At 38.8% G+C, this 23,096-nt stretch overlaps 3 protein-coding genes across 3 annotated transcripts in view; 2 read left to right on the forward strand and 1 right to left on the reverse strand.

The window, feature by feature from the left end:
* The first annotated feature begins 281 nt into the window (after nucleotides 1-281).
* ppil3 (peptidylprolyl isomerase (cyclophilin)-like 3) lies at nucleotides 282-2,695 on the forward strand. Its single transcript, XM_018696679.2, has 6 exons — nucleotides 282-423; nucleotides 711-785; nucleotides 1,257-1,350; nucleotides 1,450-1,517; nucleotides 1,611-1,729; nucleotides 2,001-2,695. Exons 1-6 carry the CDS (start codon nucleotides 421-423, stop codon nucleotides 2,125-2,127), a joined length of 486 nt encoding a protein of 161 aa, XP_018552195.1. The 5' UTR covers nucleotides 282-420; the 3' UTR covers nucleotides 2,128-2,695.
* A 79-nt stretch (nucleotides 2,696-2,774) lies between these two features.
* On the forward strand, nucleotides 2,775-6,272 carry zgc:101858 (uncharacterized protein LOC449555 homolog). The gene is made up of 8 exons (XM_018663054.2): nucleotides 2,775-2,902; nucleotides 3,061-3,231; nucleotides 3,766-3,944; nucleotides 4,727-4,820; nucleotides 4,917-4,986; nucleotides 5,091-5,127; nucleotides 5,320-5,383; nucleotides 6,050-6,272. The coding sequence occupies exons 1-8, from the start codon at nucleotides 2,879-2,881 to the stop codon at nucleotides 6,206-6,208; spliced, it is 798 nt and encodes a 265-aa protein (XP_018518570.1). The 5' UTR covers nucleotides 2,775-2,878; the 3' UTR covers nucleotides 6,209-6,272.
* Nucleotides 6,273-6,962: 690 nt separating this feature from the next.
* LOC108874454 (collagen alpha-1(XXVII) chain B-like) overlaps nucleotides 6,963-23,096 on the reverse strand; it is a 70,389-nt gene continuing 54,255 nt past the window's right edge. Inside the window, 26 exon segments of the mRNA XM_018662958.2 lie at nucleotides 6,963-8,596; nucleotides 8,868-9,086; nucleotides 10,432-10,515; nucleotides 10,517-10,542; nucleotides 10,642-10,810; nucleotides 11,022-11,087; nucleotides 11,206-11,232; nucleotides 12,012-12,047; nucleotides 12,185-12,202; nucleotides 12,753-12,788; nucleotides 12,890-12,943; nucleotides 13,092-13,154; nucleotides 14,492-14,545; nucleotides 14,656-14,763; nucleotides 15,590-15,697; nucleotides 15,785-15,892; nucleotides 15,998-16,051; nucleotides 16,177-16,230; nucleotides 16,308-16,361; nucleotides 16,453-16,506; nucleotides 16,596-16,652; nucleotides 17,715-17,768; nucleotides 20,291-20,344; nucleotides 20,421-20,528; nucleotides 20,791-20,844; nucleotides 20,941-21,048. Of these exon segments, the coding sequence (XP_018518474.1) occupies nucleotides 8,450-8,596; nucleotides 8,868-9,086; nucleotides 10,432-10,515; nucleotides 10,517-10,542; nucleotides 10,642-10,810; nucleotides 11,022-11,087; nucleotides 11,206-11,232; nucleotides 12,012-12,047; nucleotides 12,185-12,202; nucleotides 12,753-12,788; nucleotides 12,890-12,943; nucleotides 13,092-13,154; nucleotides 14,492-14,545; nucleotides 14,656-14,763; nucleotides 15,590-15,697; nucleotides 15,785-15,892; nucleotides 15,998-16,051; nucleotides 16,177-16,230; nucleotides 16,308-16,361; nucleotides 16,453-16,506; nucleotides 16,596-16,652; nucleotides 17,715-17,768; nucleotides 20,291-20,344; nucleotides 20,421-20,528; nucleotides 20,791-20,844; nucleotides 20,941-21,048 (1,974 nt within the window). The 3' untranslated portion in view covers nucleotides 6,963-8,449.

The raw sequence follows: 23,096 nt of genomic DNA on the forward strand, positions 1-23,096 counted from the left end.
TCTTTGTAACAGTTTTGTGCTTCTAACAATCAAATCAACCCAAAGCCAATCTGGTAATATTCCACCAGAAAAAGGCTTTGAGTGAGGGGGGTGGGAGTTTAGGGGCATAGAAGCTCATTTTAGGTTTATCTGTCTATGTCAACAGTATCACAAATTTACTCTAATGTTCACTGCATCTAGAATGTATGGTTTGCCATACTATAGGTCAGGCAAATTCAAAATCCGGTCATTTCTGCTGTAACTACTCCTTAACGCCATGGGTCCACAATGTATGCATGTATGTGTGTAAATAGCCCAGAGATCTGCACAGCATAATAGAAAGAACATGAGCGTTGCGACACGGAACCATTCAACGCCGGGTAACTGCGCTTACACGGACACGTTTCTCCGACACACTTATTCACAGACGCAGTGTTTGAAATGGTAAAGTTCATTGTAGAATTTTTCAGCAGATTAATATCAAAATACAATTAGCAAAACAGCCCAATAAGTTAATAACTAATATTGTGATTGAATGCTGTTAATCAAGCGTGGAGCCTAGTTCGCGAACTACGCGTGTGTGATGTGATAGTTTGCTTATGTTTGCTAACTGGGAAACGGGCTAAGCTAGACACCCAGCATTAATGAATGGCTTTTAACTCCTGTGCCTGTTAAAAGTTAACGTTTTAAGGACTTCATTGTGTTTTTTTTTGTTGTTGTGAATTTTACAGGCCGTTACCCTTCACACAGATCTAGGAGACATTAAAATTGAACTATTCTGTGAGCGCTCACCGAGAACATGTGAGGTGAGTTGCATGTTTCACTGCTTTAGATGTAAACCACGTAGCTACACTAAACGTTACTGTCGACTGTTTTCCAACACAGTTGCATATTAAGTTACGTTTGTATTAAATAGCAAGAAACTTCCATTATCGCTTTATTAATATTAATATCCTTCTGGGTTTGGACTACTATTAGTTACTTGCTCTTTGGGAGTTGAAGTTAACATAAGCACACGATAAAAAACTTGAGAGGTGAATGTGAAGTATTGCACTCAGGTTAAGGTGCCTTCTTGTGATATGATTCACATGCATGGAGACTCAATATTACATTGTAATAATTTGACAGTTGCTCTCTTGGGATTAGTTGTAGTTGCAAAACTGTGTTTTAATTGTAGCACTGTAATTTTCAAAGGTCTAAACATAACTAATGTATTTTCCTAGGTAAAGTCATGGTATATCATGGCATATCACCTATTTATATTTTTTACTTTACAGAACTTTCTTGCTTTGTGTGCCAGTGGGTTCTACAATGGCTGCATCTTCCACAGAAATATTAAAGGCTTCATGGTTCAGACTGGAGATCCCACAGGTATGGGATTGATCTTGTACCTGAACAATACCTGAAATGTCAGAATTTATATTCTCACTTTTGTTTTTGTTTTCCCTGTATTTCAATTTAATTAACCAGGCACAGGCAAAGGAGGGACGAGTATATGGGGTCGTAAATTCGAAGACGAGTTCAGTGAGCACTTAAAAGTCAGTACCTCCTTTGGTTAATTTTTACCTAAATATTTTTTTATTCAGGGCCATTTTGTAACTCTTGTGTTCTTCTGATTTGTCATATTTCAGCATAATGTGAGAGGAGTGGTCTCAATGGCCAATAATGGTCCCAACACGAATGGCTCCCAGTTTTTCTTCACATATGCCAAACAGCCTCATCTGGATATGAAGTACACAGTGTTTGGGAAGTACGTAACCTGTATACCAATAAATGAGCATATGATTATGTGAGATCAACATAGTGGTAGGGACATAAATAAATGTGAGACAGTGAAACTTGTTTTGACTCTACAGACAACTAGTTAGATTCTGCTTGACAGTTACTGACTGATTAAAATTTAGTTCATGAAATATATCATATATAATTGAGGAGGATCCATGGGCCTCTTTGTATATGCCTCTGCATGACCACAAATCTTTTAGATTGTGCATTGACATCTCACTCTCTTCAACATATAGGATTATTGATGGCCTGGAGACACTGGATGAACTGGAGAAACTGCCCGTCAATGAAAAGACGTTTCGACCACTGACTGAAACTCGGATAAAGGACGTGACCATTCATGCTAACCCTTTTGCTGGATAGCCGAAATGGACATCAAATATACAGATAGCCTTTTAACATGACAAGAACTCTGATGTTTCCAATATGCCTGAATCATGCACTGTATATTGATACAGTGCATGGTACCTTGCCAAAGTTAAAATTAATAACTTGTTGGAGGCTAGAAATTGGAGAAAATCTGACTGAGGCTATGAAATGTTCAATAGTATTGACAATTTGAAAAATATCTCAGTGTTTTAATAAATAAGCACCTCAGTCATTGTCTGTGAAGCAATGCCAGATTTTACAACTGATCCTGTCTGATTCCAGCAGTTTGTAACTAAATCTATGATTGCTAATTTTAAGTTTAAATTGTTATTCTCCTTTAAACTCATGTTGATATGTCAGAGCCTTTGTGGGGAAGTTCATGCTATTCTTAACCTATTCATTTTCACACATTCACAATAGACACCATAAAAAGAAAACATATATGTGGTTTCATACAGAACTGTTGTACAGATTTATTTGTTTTGTTTTGATTTTTCCATAATAGACTGTAAATAAATTGCCAATGTTTTTTTACTGAATAAAGTTTAAAAAAAACACCTTGGTGCTGTCTGCCATAATTAGAATATCATGTCTGCCATGATTCAAAAACATTTTGTACACTTAAAAAGCTAAAAAGATAAAACGTTGAAGACGCGGTCACAGTCAAATTGCGTCATCAGTAGTGGACGAAGTATGTCCCTGGTACTAGAAAGTCCATGCAAACTGCATTCAACTCACAAAAATTATGGCCTCAGACGATGCATTTAAAGTAAGTTTACTTTCTTGCCTGTGATATACTCTTATTTCCATGTTTTCTTCTCATTGTTTTAATATTTGTCGAGCATGATCTAAATTACAGCTCATTTATCCGCGGTAAGGTGAGTCTGGACACTTAACATATTTGCCGTTTGTGTGTGTGTATTTTAGGTGAGTTCTCTGAAGGGGAAAGTGACCCTGATAACGGGTGCCAGCTCAGGCATTGGAGCGGGTACGAGCCTCTTATTTGCCAAACTCGGGGCCCTGTTGGCTCTTAACGGCCGCGACGTGGAAAACCTCAACAAAATAGCCAAACAGTGCACCGACTGTGGAGCTGCCCAGGTACTGACTCTCAGTCTGAGCCGGAAACTAGGTGATCATGTAACGTTTAACTAGAGTGCATGCATAATCCGAAAGTTTGGTTGAGTGTAGCTCTTGGTGGAGCAGCAGGAGTCTGAATATGTAGGAATCATTAACTAGTTTCTGTATTTTTAATCTGTTTTTTGAATGGAGTTTGGTGTGACATCACGATTTGTACGGTGGCCTCCAGTTGCAGAAATAGGCCAACTTTAAATCACCAGAGCCTGACATATTAAGTTGATAAAAGTGCAAAAGCAAAGTGTACTTAGAATGTGTTTTCAAATGTGCCCTGTTTGGGAACATTGTAATTTGTCATGTCAAATTGGTATATACAGCATGGATGTAAAACAAATGTAAATACATTTAGATATATTTGCAGCTTCATGCCTCATGTATGTTAAAATATACATATATACAGTTACATTGTAAGACATGCAAACACACAAAGTGATTTGTTCAGTATTGCATGAATGCAATTTTGACACTACTTAATGAACACTACTTATTACTGTGCAGCCTCTGCTCGTTCCTGGAGACCTGACTGATGAGGAGACGGTGAAGAAGACAGTGGAGCAGATCATTGCTCACTTCGGTCGCCTGGATGTCCTGGTTAACAGCGCTGGTATCTTGGCCATGGGTGGCATCGAGACAACAGACCTAGCCCAGTATGACAAGGTCATGAACATCAATGTCAGGTAGGATTTCAAATCTTCATAACATAATGGAGACATTTTAGTAATATATGTCAGATGATGATTGTCCAGTGAATATAGCTTTACATTTTGAGTTGAGTTGGTTGTTGGAAGAAATGTTTTAATGAACGACTCTGGACAAGAAATATATGATATATAACATGTTTTTAGGACTGAGTGGTGATGATGATAAAAATTATATATTTACAGTAAGAGAATTATTCTCCTTTTTAACATAAAACAATCTCAGGCAGTAGACATGTAAAGGAAAACAAACTTTATTGTAAGATCGAGGATCCATTTTTTCAAGTTGCAGCATCTGAATGAAATTGAAATTGATGTCCATTTTATTCAAGTATTATTTGCATTATGTTAAACAACAAAATGAGAAAGATAGTTTGGGAAATGAATAAAATAGTATTTTATTTTATATAAAAAAGGTATATGTGTACATGCTTGACTGAATCTACATATGACCAGTGGTGTAGTGGTGCCTGGAGAAGTGGGTATACTCTTAATCTATGCCCCAATTTATTTTAAACAGCTGCCCAGCAAAGGATATTATAGGATTAAAGGGTGATATAAACAGTGGCATAAAAGACAACTCTTGTGCACGTAGTTCACCCAGATACTGTCCAGTAGTATTCGCACAATGTCTCTTAAGTTCTGCTGCTTGACTTCAGGGAGTGAATCATACTAAGTCCCCAAATCCATATTTAAGTGTTAAAGTATGTTTTCAGTCATTTTTAATTAGTGTTGCCCCCAACTTTTGTTTCATATTTCAGATCTGTATACCACCTGACTCAACTTTGTGTGCCACACCTGATCAAGACCAAAGGCTCCATCGTCAATGTATCCAGTGTCAATGGACAGAGATCAGTAGGCGTTATGTAGCTGGACAAAAGTTTACAGCAGCACCTTCCATCTTTATTTATTATGAAGCATCTTAGAGAACTGTGATTTTTCTCTTTGTAGTTCCCTGGTGTGCTGGCCTATTGCATGTCCAAGTCTGCCATTGACCAGTTCACACGCTGTATAGCACTTGGTGAGTCGAGCCGTTTTAGCCATTTCATTTAGCCATGTTCAGCATTGTAAAAGTTCACAATGGCACGTTAGCACAGGAAATCACATGACTGCTTTTTATTTCAGAGTTGGCATCAAAGCAAGTCAGAGTGAACTCTGTATGGTATGTCCAATGAACATTTTATTGTTCACTTCTAGATTCACACTTTCTTTCCCATTCTTATCTTAGTTCACATGCCATTTATGCATGTTTATTCTGAAACTGACTTTGAAAAATCATTGAAATTACTTAGTTCTGCTGAAATTTATTATTTCTTTTGCACTATATCATATATTCCTGCTTTTATCTCCTCAGCCCGGGTGTGATCATCACAGATGTCCACAAAAGAGCAGGACTGGATGAAGATCAGTACGCTCAGGTAACACATCATGACATGACACTACTGCATCTCGCCACTAAAATAGAAAAATTTTGACATCATGGTCATACCACTTGAAGGATAACTCCAGTAGTTTTGAACCTGGGCATTGTTTTTCCATGCTATTTGGGTGTAAATAATTGATTTTCCACATCAAAATATATCCACTTAAGCACTTGTTTTTGCCACTGATAGACTGAGAACATGCAGAATATGGGAGATGCTGGAATACCGTTACCTCGATTGGTTAGTTTGTTTGTGTTATTGTGTGACTTTTAATTGGAGTACCACCCAAACTAGAGTGTTCTGCTCCAGTAAAATTACTGTTTTTGTCAACGGAGTATGGTGGCAATAAATAACAATGTTTCTGGTCAAGCAAAAACGATCTTACTCTTTGATACTTAGGGCTATCTCTGTAAGAATCCTCCATAATGTTGTCAGACACTCATAATAACAACCTGAGCCTGTCAGTTGTAATAACAAGCACTTTGGTGGACTTACTTTGATGTGGACAACTGCCCATTGGATTACAGTGCAACAGTTGTCTGGAACAGTGCAACAGTAGCTGGGTAAACATACCCAAAGAATGACCTTTTTATTCTCTGAAAACAACAAAAACTAAATATGTGTATCTTCCATCCGTTGTTCTGTCTTTTTCACCACCAGTTTCTTGCAAAATGTAAGCAGACCCACGCCCTTGGTCGACCAGGTGAGGTGGAGGAAGTGGCCCACAGTATTGCGTTCCTGGCATCTGACGCTGCCAGCTTCATCACTGGAGTCAACCTACCTATTGATGGAGGTCGCCATGCCATGTGCCCAAGATAAGACTATGTAACTTACAACATACAACATACAGCAGTCTGTTAATATATTGCTTTCAAACTCCCAAGTCTGTCTGTGTTTTTGTACTTCGTAAGGCTATTGCCACAACAATTAAACTGAGAGAAAGGTTGCAGAGAGAGAAAAAAAACAAGGGATTAGTTCAAGGGCACAATGGTGACCCTAAAACTTAAAGAGCATTTCACAAAACACAACATCAAATCACAAGTCAACAGTTTTTTTTAATGTCAGTAAAATAGCAGCTGGACTGAGAAATCACAAGAAGCTTTTGGTTAGTGGCATACATACATGGTTAGTTCACTGATACCTTAAATTTCTCAACTTGTTTTTGAAGCTTTCTTTCCTGCAGTCTTTTCATCAGAGGTGTTGCTGAAACTTCCTGTCAGCTGATTTATGTGGACATGGTTGTCTTTCCTGTTACCACATAAACACCTACTGAAGAAATCAGTGAACTAACCATGTGAACAAGTATGTTGGCCACTAAACACACTATTGACTTGAATTGTGTCCAATTATAGACAAATGAATATTTTATGTTTCATGAAATGTTTTAGTGTTTTGTGAATTGTTGTGTCTTTGACCTTCAGGGCCACTGTACTTAACAGTCCCAGTTGTCAAGTGAACAAAAGGAAGCTAAAATCCACCATCACAAGTAAGCAGTTTAAATGCATTTTATTATCTTGCTTTGCTATTAGGTTTTCTTTGATGAAAAAAAAAAATTGAAAGCTGCTTATCAACAAAGGTTTTCAGACATTTATTGAATTACCTGTTAAGTCATTAGACTTCATTCACGCAGCATAGAACATCTGTACAGACCAAACACTGTAAGCTCATGTACTGTGGTAGTTTAATGTTGTGTATTGTAAGAAATCCTCTGAGTTTATAGATTGGTGGGACCAACCATAATTGCTGCACATTGTAGTGTCAGAAGCATTAACAGTAAATAATAATCAGGCTGGTAATGTCCTACAGTTGAATGTTTAGGACAGCTTAATTTTATATATATATATATATATATATATATATATATATATATATAAACCCTCATACAGACTGTAGAAGTTTTAAAGCTCCAAGTGACAAAAACATTGCTAAAAACATGACCTTGATGCCTGGTTTTGAACTGGAAAGCTAATCAGAATTTAAATAGTATTTAAATAGAATCCACTGTAGATAATAAAGGTTGCATAATTATACATTTACATTTTAACAAAAAAGAAAAAATTAAGTTATAGTGTCAGACTCATACAAAGAATATTGCAAAATGTTAAAATACTACCTTGAAAATATAATTTATTGTATTTGGCCTGTGGGTATAGTTTACAATCTTCCCTTTTTCGTAAAAGCACAGACATTGCTTTGCTGAGAGCTGACAAGAGTTTATCATACGAGTGTCAACTGTTGCAGCACCAGGTGTCACCTCTGTGTCATCCCAGATTATATCAGGTGACGACTCGCTTGCTGTGAGATGAGAGGTGCAGTACGAGGTAGCATCTTGACACACTTTTCTTGGTTCACACTGTGGAAACCTTGGGTCCACTTTAACATGGAAAGTACCACACAGCAGTTGTTTTGGTGAAGATGTCTGTTTAAATGTGGGGTCTCTCAGCACTGGACAGTTAGTAGAGGCTCAAGAACACTTACCTGGCGGCAGTATGCCTGTGTGTCTGAGGCACACTGTATACCTGAATGAGTGATATGATGTTGATACTGTATATGCCTAAAGGCTGTAGAACAATAACTATTGCACTTTATATTACAATATACAGTACATATACATGTATAAATAATACTTTAACATTAAAATAGGAATTATTGCATTTGCAGATGTTACTGTTCCATATTTCTGTACAGATCTCTTGAAAAACTTTTTTAGGTTCTTGCAAAATCCGGTATCAGACCGTGAAGAAAATATGATACAACATGGTCCAAGAGATGACAGAAATGACGTTGATATTACTTCCAAAAGGGGCATTCAGATCTTGTATCACACAAACAAGTCTCTGAAAACGGAGCTTATTTTTGTTTTCCATAGGCTGATTAGTGCCAGAAGTCTTATCTCTGCATTTCCAATGGGCCGCCTTTCTCTGGTGCCCCCTCCTGTTCTGCAGTCCAAGCATATTTTGTAGAGATGAAACAGGGGTCTGAAGGGCCATTCATCCCTATCCATCCCCCTCATCCAGTCACTCCTGCATGCAGGAGTATTCCTGGCCCCTCCACAGGGCCCTATAGGAAGCACACAGGCCCAACTTCGAGGTGATAGCGTGCACCAGGTTCTGTTGTTGGTAGGTTGTACACATCCACTATGGGGAGTAAGTTTGGGTCCTGGGTCTGGAAGATGAAGTGGGTCTGATGCCAGCGGCCATCTTTGATCTGAAAGTGAAGGGTACATTATGTCACATGATGTGATAATGTGGAAGACAAAGTAATAGAGGACAAAGGACAGTTAGCTATTTCCCGCTGCTTCCGGTCTTATGCTAACTATGCTAAACTAATTGCTTCCTTGCTTCAGCTCCATGCTTAACACACAGGTATGAGAGTGGTATTGATCTTCTCATTTCAGAAAGAAAACAAATACATGTATTGTCCAAAATGTTCAGCTATATACATTTATATATAACAGTGTAATAATAAAAGTCCGTACCCAACAGTCATCCTTGGGTATGAGAGGCTCCAGGAGGTCTCCTGCCTGGATCTTCTCGCCAGTCCAGGCTTTGAAGCTTACAGCCTTGGTTGAAGGCTGTAGGGAGGGCCCTGCTGCCCACACAGGTGTGTTGAGACAGTGAACGGTGATGTGCTGCACGGCCTCAGTGCTCAAAAGGTGGATGAAGTTCATCTGGATACGACCCACTCCTATCTCCAACTAAAAGGCAAGTGGATTTTTACTTTAATTTGTACATATTTGTAGCATAATTGTGAGGTTAACTATTTAAAGTCAGAATCTAGAAGATGTAACATTGACCATGATACAGTTACATCAATAACTGTGGATATATGTCTACATCTTTCCCATTTCACCATTTTGTTACAAAAAAATGCTTCTTGAGGTCCAGTGTGTGACTGTTTTGCCCACAAATTTTGATGCTTATTCACAAAAATAATTGATAAATTTGGGTATATTCAAATAATTATGTTTTTCAAATTATCATAATGTAGAAAATAGGCCAGTTTTAATGACACAGTTTATTCACTAAACAATCCTGATTCAAACAATAAGGATAGGATAGCACTGGTATTTTTGAGTCTGGGCCTTATTTTCCCATGTTTCATGGTGTAAATGATTGACAGGCACAAAAATCTCTGCAATCTGTCCACTATTGAGCAAGAATGCTGAACCGAGAAAAACTAAACACCTAATCCAATGTAATCAAATGATGCAATTATCCACCTCAAAATATGTCCACTACAGTGTTTGTTTTTGCCCCTGACACTCTCAGATTATTATTATATGTGTCAAACAACATAATGATAGAGAAGCTCTGTAGGTAAATCCATCTCCGTAGGATAGATTCCTTTTTGTTTAACCAGAGAAAGCTGTTACATTACCAACAGACAGCTGACAAAAACTGATTTAGTTGTTGGCAAGTGTTAATCTCTGCAATAGAGGGACTTGAGTGCAATCAATTTAGGAATTGATAACAGGCTTCAATTTCTGATATAAATTAGAACACGTTACATCTGGATCACAGATTGTGCCCCTGTCTGTTCCTATTATTTTATTTACAGTTAATATAAGAATTGGATCTGTTTTTCTGTACTGTAGGGCTGGAATATAAGTCTAAGACAAAGGAGTGAAGGGATGAAGGACAGTTTAAGATTCTGGAGGTTTACTTGCCAACTGAATGTGTCTTTGATGGTGACTTGGCCAAGTCTAAGTGGGACGCCTTAAGATTCACTGCATGAATTATCCATCCAACTAGTCCTAGTGTTTATTGTATAGAGCCAGAAAATGAACAGCTGTGCTCCTTTATGTATCACATGACTGGCATACACACACAGCCCATCTTAAACTCTAAGCCTCTCTACTTCTTGAAAAATTCTGTCTAAGACAACATGAAGAAAACATTCCCCATAAGGACACAAGCACTCAAGGATTTGATATTCATCCACTGTTTGCACAGTATTCTCCCAAAGCGATCTTGTCTCTGTGTAAGTGATGTGTGTTTTGTCTAGCTGAGGCAAATGACTAAATCCAGAAGCAACTGCACCTTGGATACTGTGATAGGTTTCAGGCAAGTCTGTCCTCCGGCAGTGAAGTTGCATGTCACTTCAATAGTGTCAGCGGTGCAGCCGAAGGTTTGGGTCGATCCAATAAGTGCCTGTCAAAGAGGAGCAGCAGAGGAGGAAACAGCTCTCATCAATCAGAACATAGCGAATATATGTGCACAGAAATGATGGAGCAGTTTAAATGTCCTCACCGTCATACATCCTGTGTTCACAGTTGTAGAGGTCTCGGCAGATTCTGGCAGGATTGTCACGGGTTCCCAGTGGGTTCTTTAAACTTTGGATCAGAGTGCTGAGGTGCTGCAGGGTCTTGAAAATCTCTGTGCCCTGGTCTAACATGGGCAGATCCATGCTTTGATAATTCTGCATTGGACATAAATATTTTTAAGCCTTTATTTAAAAAAAAGAAACATTCTATTAATTTTTGATCCTTTTACCAAATCACTCTCATACTATATGCTACTGCAATGGCTCAGTTTCCCATAATGGGTCATGAATTCAATGAGACACCAAAGAACCAACCAACAATCAACAGTGATTCTTTGCGATGAACATTAAATCCCTCAGAACTGACCTCTTGCCTCAGTGCAGCATGGGAATCAATAATTACTTGAAAGGCAGCGCCAAGGGCCTCATTTCTCTATCAAAGAAGAAGCAAGGCAATAACAACCATGGCCATTTTTACTTTTCTGTTTGTACTACTTCATTCTTCATTCCCAAAAAAAACATGAATTAACAATTAAGAGAAACATACTTACAAGTGAAACGGCAGAACTGGGAAGACCCTAGAGACCAAAGGGAGAAACCTGTGTTATAGGCATTGTGTGTTTGCACACATTTGTTATCTTTTGTTGTTAACGTTTTTGTAGCAACAGCCTCTCAGTGTATTTATGATTATGAAGCAGTTCAGTAAATCAAAGTCTACACTGTTGATGCTGGTGTCTTCAATTCTCACCCAATATTCATATATGCATCCAAACAAATGTGAATAAACAGGAAATGAGGCATGAAAGAAAAGGAAATAAAGCATGTCAAATGCAGTGAAGAGGAGCCGCTGGCTAACAGCTATTTGAATTAGATCACCGTGGAAAATGAGCAGGTTAGATTATCCTCTGAATAACGCTCTTGATGTGCTCTTGGTCTAACTAGGGTGTTGATGATCAGATGAGTTTTTCATCTTCAAATGTTTTTTTCCAGCTGCCGCCACAGTTCTGCATGTTTCATTTTAAATTGAACTGAGGGATAAGAATGATGAAAAAGACTTGGTGTTAACATTACGTGTGTTATCAGATCCACCAGAAGAGACCAGGTATCACTAGTGTTCAATGCACACCCACTGGTTCTAAGACATTTTTTGACAAGTGACTTGATTTAGTAACATTATCTAGTGGAGTGATCTGACTTATGTCTAAATACTGTTATTCTATGGTATTTCTTGAAATGTGATAAACTAAATTGGAAACAAGTAAACAAGTAAAAGTTAAACAATCTATTTTTTTCCTCTTTTCATGTAACTACATTAGTCTTTTTTCATTTGAAAAACTATGTAAAAAGAAGAACTTACTGGTGGTCCTGGTGGTCCACGAGGACCCGGTGATCCCTGAAAAATCACAAAATTATTCATAACTTGGACTTCACAGAAGATGATCAAGTTAAATTTTTCCTTCTCATGCTGAGTAGACCACAGGTCTGAGCAAAGAATAATGATTGAGCTACAAGAGTAGAATAATTACTCACCTTTGGTCCTTGCATCCCCTGCAGGAAATCAAAGAAAGAAAAGGAAATCAATATTCATAAGTGGACAATGCCACAATAACATAATCAGTCTGAGAACAGACAAGACATTATTCTATCATGTACAGTATAATGCCATCTTTGTGCCACCAACAGAATACAGCCTTTATCTACTGTCTGCTGTATTGCTACTGAATTGCCCTCTTGCTTCTTTGCAAGCCTACAAAGAAATCTTATTTCCGCATAGCAAATCCTATTTTCACACAGCAAACCTATGCACGAGTGTTGGCATTTCAGGAGTGAGCTTGTGAATTATGCTTGTGTGTATGAGCACTCAACAAACCTCTTTAAAAAGCTTTAGATGAGCATGTAGCCAACATTTATCACCCTGACAGGAATTCCACAGCAGCTAAGTGTCACTGTGAGTGTAACAACAAACAGTGGAGCACAATAGGAAATGAAAAGTGCTGAGGGCAAAGCAGGCTGAGTGGTGTGCTGTCTCCATACTAAGTATCCTATTCTGTGCTCACAGTACAGACAGAAAAGGATTCATCAAAACAGCGCCACGCACCGTCTCCCCCCGACTTCCTTTGTCACCCTGGGGTCCCTGATGGAGAGAAAGGAGACAGAGGATCACTCCATCACTGCCAGAAAGCAGAGAGAAGTCACATAAAGCTTGGCAGATAGGATGAGATATGAGGTACATACAGGATGACCGCTGGGGCCAATGATGCCAACGGGGCCCAAAGCTCCCTCCATACCCTGGAAAGTGGAGGCATGTTAGTGACTGAGGACACATATGATGGAGCATCTGATGAAGCAGTGCTTATTTTTCATGGCAAGTGTGCAGTTTGTGAAAGTTCAGAAATGCTACACTGAGGTACCGAAGTACCATTAATCTTCATCTTACCATCAAACCACGTGGTCCTTTTGGTCCTTGTATCCCTGCTGGGCCAGTGTCTCCAGGAGGTCCCTAGAAACAAACAAACAATTGTTTATTATTAATGGATAAGGTCTGGTAAGTCAAAGGTTAAACCAGTATTAAGTAATCAGTGACCTTTGTTGACCACTGTTGTCAACAAGCAGGATTTTAAACACTGACAAATTTTTATGTGATTAGGAAATGGCAGCCACCATTGTTAAATGCCTAAGCAGCTTAAATGTTTTAAGCTACAGTTTCCCCAGTGGTCTTAAACAATGCATGGTTTTGATGGTTGTCAATCAAACTTCAGCTTTGGAATGTGAAAGTTAAATGAACCTCATAAAGAAATGTTTTCTCTGCTAGAACTAAACCATTTTTTGTATGAGAAGTTATCCCTCTGTGCACAAGACTAAGGCTGCAAAAAGCCATTATCATTGTCAAATAGTCAGTCAATTTTTATCAATCAATTAAGCACCTACTGTGTGAAACATTAAAAAAATTAGATTCTTTAATTTTTACAGTCTGAAACCAATTCAATTTACGGTCATATGTCGCTGAGAAACACAGAAAATACATAGAAGTTGGAAACCAGTAAATGTAAACCAGTAAACTTTTCCATAATAGTACCAAAAAAAAAGCTTACATTTTATTAATGTTATAATTCTGGGGAAGTAGGAAAAGTTTTGTAAGAAACAAGTGTAAACAACTTAATCTGTTCTCTTATTTAGCATAAGGTCAATACTGTTGCCATTAATACAACCAGTTAAAAATCACAAGACATGAGATGTTAAAGGGGTTTGTTACACAGCCATTATTTCTGCAGTTTTATCTGATTTTACTGACTACACTCTAATTATTCTTACTCATTGATTCTGAGTTAGAGCAACTATTATAAACTCCACTGAACACTAACACAGAGCTCATCTGCCTCACACTCCTGCTCAACTCCCACTGTGGGAAAATATCCAACGTCACTCTCAGGGTTTTAAATTAAAAAGTGAGACTCAAGTAAAGCCTGCACTGTTTCTACAGCTGGCAATAATCTATAGTGCAGCAGTGCTGTAAGTAAAGCAGACTCATGGTGCAGCAGATGTTATCCTGGGGCATGTTGCCATAATACCTAACAGCTCTCATACCAATTTTTACTGAAGATAATGTAATGTACCACAAGACAAGTTTAGGCATTTAAATTTCACAAAAGTACTTCAACCAAAAGGTTAGTTCAACCTAGAAATGACTCTTAAAATCATTTTACTAGTCTCAGAGCCATATCATAAGTCTATTCTAAAGGTTAAGAACTTGGTTCAGACCAGAAAACTATAACTGTATAGGTTTGATTGACCTGAGGTCATCATTTCAGTTGAGAGTAGAGCTATAATGGAACATACCTTTGGTCCAAACAGACCAAACACTCCTGGAAATCCTTGTTCACCAGTGTCTCCCTAATACACACAGGAGAAGGGAAAGTATGGTAATCTTCATCACTGCACAAGCCAGGATGTTGTCATGTTAAAGAAACTCCAGTAAGTTATTTTGATAAGTCATTGCTCACTGGTTGCCCTTTAGGTCCCTGGTCTCCTTGTTTTCCTGGCATTCCCATCCCACCAATAGAGCCTTTTTTTCCTGATGGACCAGTATGGCCTGGGAGACCCCTCTCACCCTGGAGAACACACACAAACACACATAAACCCTTGTTCATCTTCCTCACATCCCACCCAACAACCTCTGCAAAGAAGCCCAGACAAAGCAGAGCGAGCAGCAAGTTCATGATCACTGCTTCCCACTGATGGACACTGTTAACTGTATTTAGTTGGGCCAATTAGGAATCACCACTGCTGAGAATTAAACCTGGATATGAGCAATTTTGAGCTGGTGCTTTTCCCTCTACACAACCTGTGTTTCCTCTAATATCAGTTTCATTATCACAGGATACAAAATAACAAAACTTCAGTTTACCTCATAAAGTATACAATAAATGGTTGCATTACATGACCATATCAGAATGCAACGTTGTACCCTACCCACAGGCACTGAGGTGAAAATTGCCTAATACCACCAGTCCAATAAATAAAGTCACTGTGTTTGTCACAGTCATGCATATGTACATTTTATGTAATATTGGCGAGGCCATGCAAATCAAGACTGTGCCAGCTCGTTAATATTTTGCAACACTGACTTCCCAAAATTACTGCAGTGAATATGAGGTCTTTTGAGAAATTGTGTAAAGTCTTTGTGCAGACTTTGGCCTTTGAGATCAGAAAATGCTCCAGATATAAAGGCAGCTTTATGGTGCCAAGGGAGGCAGCCCTGGCAGATTAAAGCTGAGTTGGCAATTTCCACTTGATACTGGCAATATATTTGCCTGCATTTTAATCTATAAAAGATGCTTGTGCCATAATTTAAGATTAAGTTCTTTGTGAATAAGATCAAAACTTTCTTAGCACAAGCAACTAAAATGTTGCAACTTGTCTACCCATCATTCTCACCTTTTGCCCAAAGGAGCCTTGACTTCCAGGAAGCCCTGTCACACCAGTTTTACCTGGCCATCCAGGTTTTCCAGGTGAGCCCACCGCTCCATCTTCTCCTTGCTCCCCCTAAAGAGAAACAATAATGGGTAAACAACAGTCAGTGCTGATATTGATTTAATTTAGCAAAGAATAAGTGTACAGCACTCTCCTCACCTTGACTCCTTTACTTCCATCTTTAGCATGCTGTCCATCCATTCCAGGCGGCCCCTCAAGTCCCTCCCTGCCCACAACCCCCCGTGGACCAGGAGGACCCTCCAGACCCTTATGAAAGAGAAATGTTTACATCAAAGCTTGATCTGATTTAAATAGAAACATAGTTGTTAGTAGTTTAACTGTAACCCAATATCACAAATGCATCCAACTCACTGGTGGTCCTTTGGTCCCAGGTGCACCTGTTGCCCCCGTCTTTCCTTTCTGACCCTAGAGCATAAAGAGTTCATGTTCCACAGTTCTGACATGGTTACATGGCAGAAAGTACAGTCCGGTAAAATTGCACTGAGTTTCCTCATACAACAAAATCATGCAACTATTATCTATGTCCTTACTTGATCACCTTTGGATCCTTTCAGCCCTGGTTGTCCCTTTGGCCCAGGATGTCCCTAAAATTATCATTAGTGTTTGATTTAAATTCCACTTCATTCAGGGTTTTACATGTCAAGAAAAATAAGACACTTACAGGAAGCCCTGGAGCACCAGCATCTCCTCTCTTTCCATCAAAACCCATTTGACCCTGGAAAATATAATTGCATCTGCAGTTCAATGTATAGGACACTTAAACTTGAAGACAAAAGAAAACAACATGTCTGTTTTTGTTCACTTACAATGTATCCAGGGTCACCTGGCTCTCCTCTCTCTCCTCTGTCTCCAGGAGGACCCTGGATTCATATGGAAACAAATTCATTTAACAATCCCAAACACCACTAACAAACAACAAAAGAGAAACTGGTACATGTAAGAAACTCACTCTGTCACCTTGGGGACCTGGAGAACCCTCTACCTTGCTGTCGTCCCCCTGTCCACCCTAAACAAGCAATATAGGGGCAGACAAACAACCGCAATCAATGGCATTTCCCTAAAACCCAGTGGTCTGTGCAAAATCAATGCACGTTTTGTTTGAAAGAGTATAACAATGGAAACACATTGACTGCTCTCTTTATATAAATGGCAAATCATTACATGCGCTATTACCCACAATGATCCCATTTCACGTAAATGGTGCCAGTGTCTGTTCCAGGGTCTTTATGGAATTCATTAACCAATAACCACAGATGTGTGTATGATTTTAACAATCATGTGTTGTGCATGTGTCAAATTAAATAAATAAAAGAAGAGTCCAGCAGGCATCCAAAAGTAGGAGGATAATTACTGATGCCCAGGGGCTGAGCAAAACTGACACTTGCATGGATAAAAAGCACTACATTTTAGCATTAGTGCTTTTAACTTAACTGTGATACGGATATGTATTCATCTGCAGCATGTTTTAGCACCAGGGCTACCTGTCACGCTCAATTGAAAATCATAAATTTTGCAATGACCTGTGTCATAGCATGATATTGATTTAATTACTGAGTAAGCAGAGCCATTATTTTGAGGATATTGGCAAAGCGAAAATAACAAATATCCACATCCAGATGGCTCCTGCCCAGGGACTAAAAAAATGCAAATTAGCATCTCACTAAACTCTGGTGTGGAGTGTTCTAGTGGGTGCTGCTCCTGTCAAATAAACACAAATTATGGTGCTAATATCCCCAAAATCACAAGCAGAAGCACACAGGTGCTTGGCTAATTATATACATTTAACAGCACTTAGTTAATTGGATGTGTCCTGGTTCATATCATTAATCAAACTAGGGATGAGTTGACGAATACTGGAAGGACAACAAGACAGACAGAAGAAGCACCAATTAGGGACACAACTGAAGCCCCAATACATCAAATAAACTGACCATGCACTCAAAGACAATGTGCTGCATCCCCGTTTTACATTGTTAAATAATGCAACCATTAGAGGCCCCCCGAGCTCATTAGACACAATCAAAATGCAGATGGCTATTAAGAACAGCAAGTAATTTTGGTGATGTACCTTTTCACCTTTTGGCCCAGGAGGTCCCAGTGGGCCTTGTGGTCCCATGTGACCCTGTGACAAGAAAAGAGTTTGTGACTGAATCTCATTTCAGGACTGTAACCTCACAGTCTTCACTCCACTTTACCATGTGACGTATTATACTCATAATGTAGAGAAACACATGGGATCAAGCTACAGACAGAGAATAAGACAGTGCCATCAATCATCAGTTCACCTCCTGGTGCCATGAAGGATGCTATTTTGTAAATCATCAGTTAAAGCATGGTTCTATTTTTTCACAGTTCAGTTCTACTTCAGTCTTAAATCTGCAGTAATCAGTTTCTCAGCCCAATCGTATCTTGAATGTGTGTGCACAGGTGCAGACCAGCAATGCTGCTGTTTTCATCTCATTTGTACATGAAATAAGAGAAGGTTTGTTGTGAAACCTCAGCCCAAACCAAAAGTTTTTTTAGTCACTCCCATATTTTTTATTGGCAAATGTTCAGTGTATTCTTTATTGGTTTAGACAGATAGAGGAGATTTACATTTGGTGAGCTGCAAGCAGACATGGCTAGCTAGAGATAGACAAACCAATCCTCTTTTTGTAATGTGATATTTTCTTTTTATGATGCGTTTGTTTCTTTGCAACTACTTTCTGCCCTCTAGTGGTCAGTTGTGAAGCGAAAATTAATTACAATTCAATTAATCAAGATAAGATTACATATTTTATAGTGGTTTATACCTTTAAATAGCAAAGAATCATGAGAAATCAAACTATACTGGAGATTCCAAAAGAGGGAGGACAACTCAGAGGGAACTAGTTATTTTCCTTGTACTCCATAAAAAAAATTAAATTAACCAAAACAACACACAGGGTTGTCAACAGATCTGAGTATCTGAGGATTCCCCCTGTGGAATGAAGAAGAAGAAGCACAAAACACCAGCAAATGAGAATCAGCCTGTGATTCATCAACACCAGAACAATAAAAGCATAGTGACTCATATGTCAATAGTGTTACTCCATAATGTTCAATATGTAAACCTAGACGGGACATAAATGGGGTATAATGTAAATTGTTGAATAAAGTGGTTTAAAAATACTGTTCTAGGAAATGTTAAAAGCTAACAGTGATGTAAACTCACTGGATACTCGCATGGTGTGTCCTTAGTTTCATTTATGTTGTTTGATTGGTTATTTTTGGTGTCAGTCGGCACCACCTGTCGTAATTGGCCCAGGTAAGGAAGAGAACGGTAGAGGGCGGGGCAAGTGCAACAATACGGAAGTGGGGGAAAAGGGGGAAAGAGAAAGCACGAGAGGGAGAAATGATATGAAACGCTATTGTGGATAGTTGGTGAATGTTTAAGTGACAGAGAACTACAGCTGTGAGCATTACGCACATTATTTTAACTTAATTGCTGTGATTAGGGAGGACGTTTGTGCCAGTGTGACTGTGCTAGCTTAAGCTAAAGACAATGTTGTCGCAGACGAGTGGATGCCATTGCTAACCGGAGACAACGGCTTTGTGTTTCCGGAGGAGTGTTCTGGGATTCCTGACGAGGATTTCATCTCCTGTTGCCATCTGGTTTCATCTTTTAGACCACAAACTGTTTCTCCAGGACTAGGACTGACGCCGGACAGTGAGGTAGACCTTTTGTGTTTCTTGCTCTGCTGAGGATAAGTACTCAATTGCCGCACTGCACCCGAGTGACACAAGTGCCTGCAACTGTTTTTTGTTTATAGTCAAATAAAATGAGTGAGAAATAAGGATTTTGCTAAAAGAATGCAGAGAAATACAGTTTTGTGCTGTAACATTTGGGTTATAAGCCAATTCAATTTTGCCAATTAAGTCATTTGCTAATTTTGGCGACAGTAATTTGGTTAATTATTATTTAGACATATTAGGTATTTTAAAGGGGTCTAAATTTTGTTTTCATAGCGTTATTTCATTTCAACTAACAGTGGTAAAAAATAATTTGTACACTTCAAAAGCAAAACTTTAAGTAAACTGTGAATACCTTTTTAATCATAAGTTTTCTTTGGGGTCAGTTATTTGAAACACAGTATAGTGAATGCAAGTGCTGCCAAGTCTTGCAGTTTTGTTCTTTTACATGGGTATTATTAGTTTGACAGAAAATAGGTTAACTTTCTGGGTAGCTACCATAGGAAGTCAATCCCAGACACCCTGTCTTTCTTATCTAAGGTAAATTAAAGCAATTTAGGCATACAATAGTGTTAGGGTGCTACACTGGTAAAAACATTAGATGGACTCCAAAAAGCAATGAAGTTTCAACATTACATCATCATTAGGTAACATGCCTGTCAACAATGTAATACTTAATTTTGCCTTTTTACCCACACATTCTACATTGTTACATATATACTACCATGTGGCAAAAATAGAAAAATAAAAGGTTTTCTTTCCATACAAGATAATAAGAATCTTCATTTTAGATGCTTAAGAAGGTTGTCCCAGTATGTAACATTTTTGCATTGACAGCAGTGTAGAGTTCTGGAAGTGCTGTAGGTCCCTCACTTTCATAATATCCTGCAATGTAATGTATTATTCCATCACTGTTTATGAAGAAGTGCTTACCTCGTAACCGGATATGCCTGGATTTCCTTGTTGGCCCATTCTCCCTGGAGCACCCTAGGGAAATATATATATTTAGCCCACATCCACCAACAACCAATTAAGTCCTTCAATCAATCTGTAAAGAACTCACCACTGGCCCGATGGTTCCTCTTGCTCCCTTCTGTCCAACAAACCCCATTTCTCCCTGCTCACCGATTGGCCCAGTCTCTCCCAGGTGACCTTGGTGACCTTTGCTCCCCTGGAGAGAGGCCATCAATGAGCGGGTATGCAGTGAGTGTACAAACTTCCCTGAACAGTTGTGTGGCTTGTTTGACAATACAAACATTTAATACTCAAACTCTGCTTGACAAGCACCTCAAATGGCATGCTTATGGAGGTTACTGACCTCACTGTTTTCTACTACAGCAGTGAGCTATTCAACTTGTCATACAAGAGAACACATTGACAGGCATCAAAGAATGAAAAGTGTATTTTAGCCCCAAGCAAGCGAACTGACAAACCTTTTCTCCTGGTTTTCCTCTTTCACCAATTTTGCCAGGTTTACCCTCCTGACCCTTGTAAAAGAAAATTGAACAGGGCTGTGAGTGGACAAATAGCTGTCTTTTCATGAGAACTGAATGAAAGTTGGAGTTGGCTGCTGATACACTCACCCTCACACCCACTAGTCCAGGAGGCCCGGGAGGTCCTTCCTTTCCTTTCAAGCCAATTTCACCCCTGTCTCCTTTGGCGCCCTCTGAACCAGCATCCCCCTTTTCACCCTGAGAAGAGTAATACAAGCCTAATAAAAAAAGGTGATCGTACAATTGAGGTGCAATAAACTGGACTATTCTGACGCAATCACATGCAATCATAGCTAGGATTTTGGCCTGTTGGAGCTTGAATACATTTGAATAAAATATTCAGACTGAAGAAAAAGTCATTTATATGCAATGAAACTTTTGAGTTTCACATGGCAAGCATAAAGAATACATAAATGAAATGAAATGTCAGTGAAAGATCTGTCTGTAGTTACAGGTTTTTATGTGATATTCCATATTATCATCCTACCAAATGTCTGCAGAAAGATTATTGCAGAACCTGGGGGGGCACAGCAATGAAAGCTTTTGAATTTGGCCAGAAGAACAGTCACTAAGGTCTGATCCGATGAACACAGAATCCTGCCTGTCAAATCCTAGATTAAGAGTCTACATATCTGAGTAGGAGCTTGATTTTGAAGAGCGTTGCAAATTATAAATAAAATCTTTCATGTTATCCAGTATTCACAGGCCACTAATGACATGAACCCAGGATGGGAGGGATGTGAGCTCTAAAGCTGGCCCTACATAAAAGTCTTGCTGCAGCATTCTGAGCTAGCTGCAGTTTCCACAGTGACAGCTCAGGCATGTAAACAGAGAGTTACAGTAGTTTAGCCAGAATGACACAAAAGCATGACTAATTTATCGGTGAGGCACAACAGGCTGTAATTTGGAAACATTTCTAAGATGGAAAAAAATGTGTTGACATGTTCTTCAAGGTGCATGTGCTCCCAGAGCATCACTAGTTGCCAGAAAGTGAGCTTAGGCTCAGCTGTAGATTTGATGCTACACTGTCAGATCAGATCATAATGAGCTTTATTGCTATTTTACTGAAAGAAACTATTGGCAGTCTAACTTTTTACTCTTGTAAGAAAGTCAGCATGTCCACTTATTGGCAATACAGTTTTTTTTAGCCAAGCCCGTGTTATTTGGAATTCTTTTTTTTTTTTCTTCTTTTTTTGGACATTTTTATGTTTCATAAAAGTTATTACACCCATCTGTCCCAGCATTCCTCATATCAACTGAGTGAAATATGTAAAATACATTCATTTCAGCCTGGCACAAAAAAGTTATTTTGTGTAAGAAAGGGGTATGTGCAGATAAAGTTTGAAATAGCTTCAACTTGGAAAGCAGATAACATTGCCCAGTCTTACTTTTTTGTTCTCCAAATAAGGGATCACATTTTACTGTTTCCAACAACTATGTAATGCTTTATTAAATAGAAATATGGGTTCTTTTGAGAGCAGCTGATATTACGGACATACAAAAGCCTTTGGCTCTTTGGAAAACGCTTATTCTGACATCAACAAGAAGATGATGTTCAACTTAAATAAAAGGAGAAAGCAGAATATATACAGTGACAGCTTGAGTTCACTTAGTTCTTACAGAATACAGTGTCATGAACAGGGTTCATTTCACAAGTATGGATTGTCTGAAAATTATTCAAATACTGATTTAAAAATTTGACACCGGGTCCAAAACCTGCCATGTTACCATAATTACTCACAAGATGTAATAACTTTGTTCATTAAAACAGAATTGTAAGATTATTTGTTGAATTTCCACCAGTTCCACCAATGAATACAGCAACAAACCGTGACAATGCACTGATTTTCATTCTCTGAACAGTTAACAGTAAAAGCTGCAAATCCCTCTCGAGCTGCTGTTTTCCATCCAGGAGCTGCATTCCAGCCAAGAACTGTTCAAAGTAGTTTACTCTCCTGACTAACAGAAAACGTCCTGTACAGCACTGAGCTGAACAGGCTCTCAGGTTGACTCTATTCTAATCCTCTGTGTTCTCTGTGCTCACATTTTACCACCTTCTCTAAGCCAAAAGCTGTTTGTGGGTCTGTCAGCCATACTTCCAGCAGTTTGGCTCTGCTGAATAGGCAGGCTTTTTGTGCTTTTCTTTTTTTCCCCCATCACAATACTTGCCAGACAGTAGAGCTCTTAAAATAGCCTCTATCTGTTTTCACTAAGTGTCAACACAATGCAGCTCCAACTGTACAAAG

Source organism: Lates calcarifer, linkage group LG13 (genome assembly GCF_001640805.2).
Source record: "Lates calcarifer isolate ASB-BC8 linkage group LG13, TLL_Latcal_v3, whole genome shotgun sequence".
Taxonomy (NCBI): Eukaryota; Metazoa; Chordata; class Actinopteri; family Centropomidae; genus Lates; species Lates calcarifer.

What these genes read in the sequence shown, in the direction of transcription:
- ppil3 (XM_018696679.2), top strand. An exon ending in AGTTCAGTGAGCACTTAAAA is followed by an intron (nt 1,518 to 1,610) that starts GTCAGTACCTCC and finishes GTCATATTTCAG; the next exon opens with CATAATGTGAGAGGAGTGGT. An exon ending in AAGTACACAGTGTTTGGGAA is followed by an intron (nt 1,730 to 2,000) that starts GTACGTAACCTG and finishes TTCAACATATAG; the next exon opens with GATTATTGATGGCCTGGAGA.
- zgc:101858 (XM_018663054.2), top strand. Translation starts at nt 2,879, where the DNA reads ATGGCCTCAGACGATGCATTTAAA. An exon ending in CCGACTGTGGAGCTGCCCAG is followed by an intron (nt 3,232 to 3,765) that starts GTACTGACTCTC and finishes ATTACTGTGCAG; the next exon opens with CCTCTGCTCGTTCCTGGAGA. An exon ending in ATGAAGATCAGTACGCTCAG is followed by an intron (nt 5,384 to 6,049) that starts GTAACACATCAT and finishes TTTCACCACCAG; the next exon opens with TTTCTTGCAAAATGTAAGCA.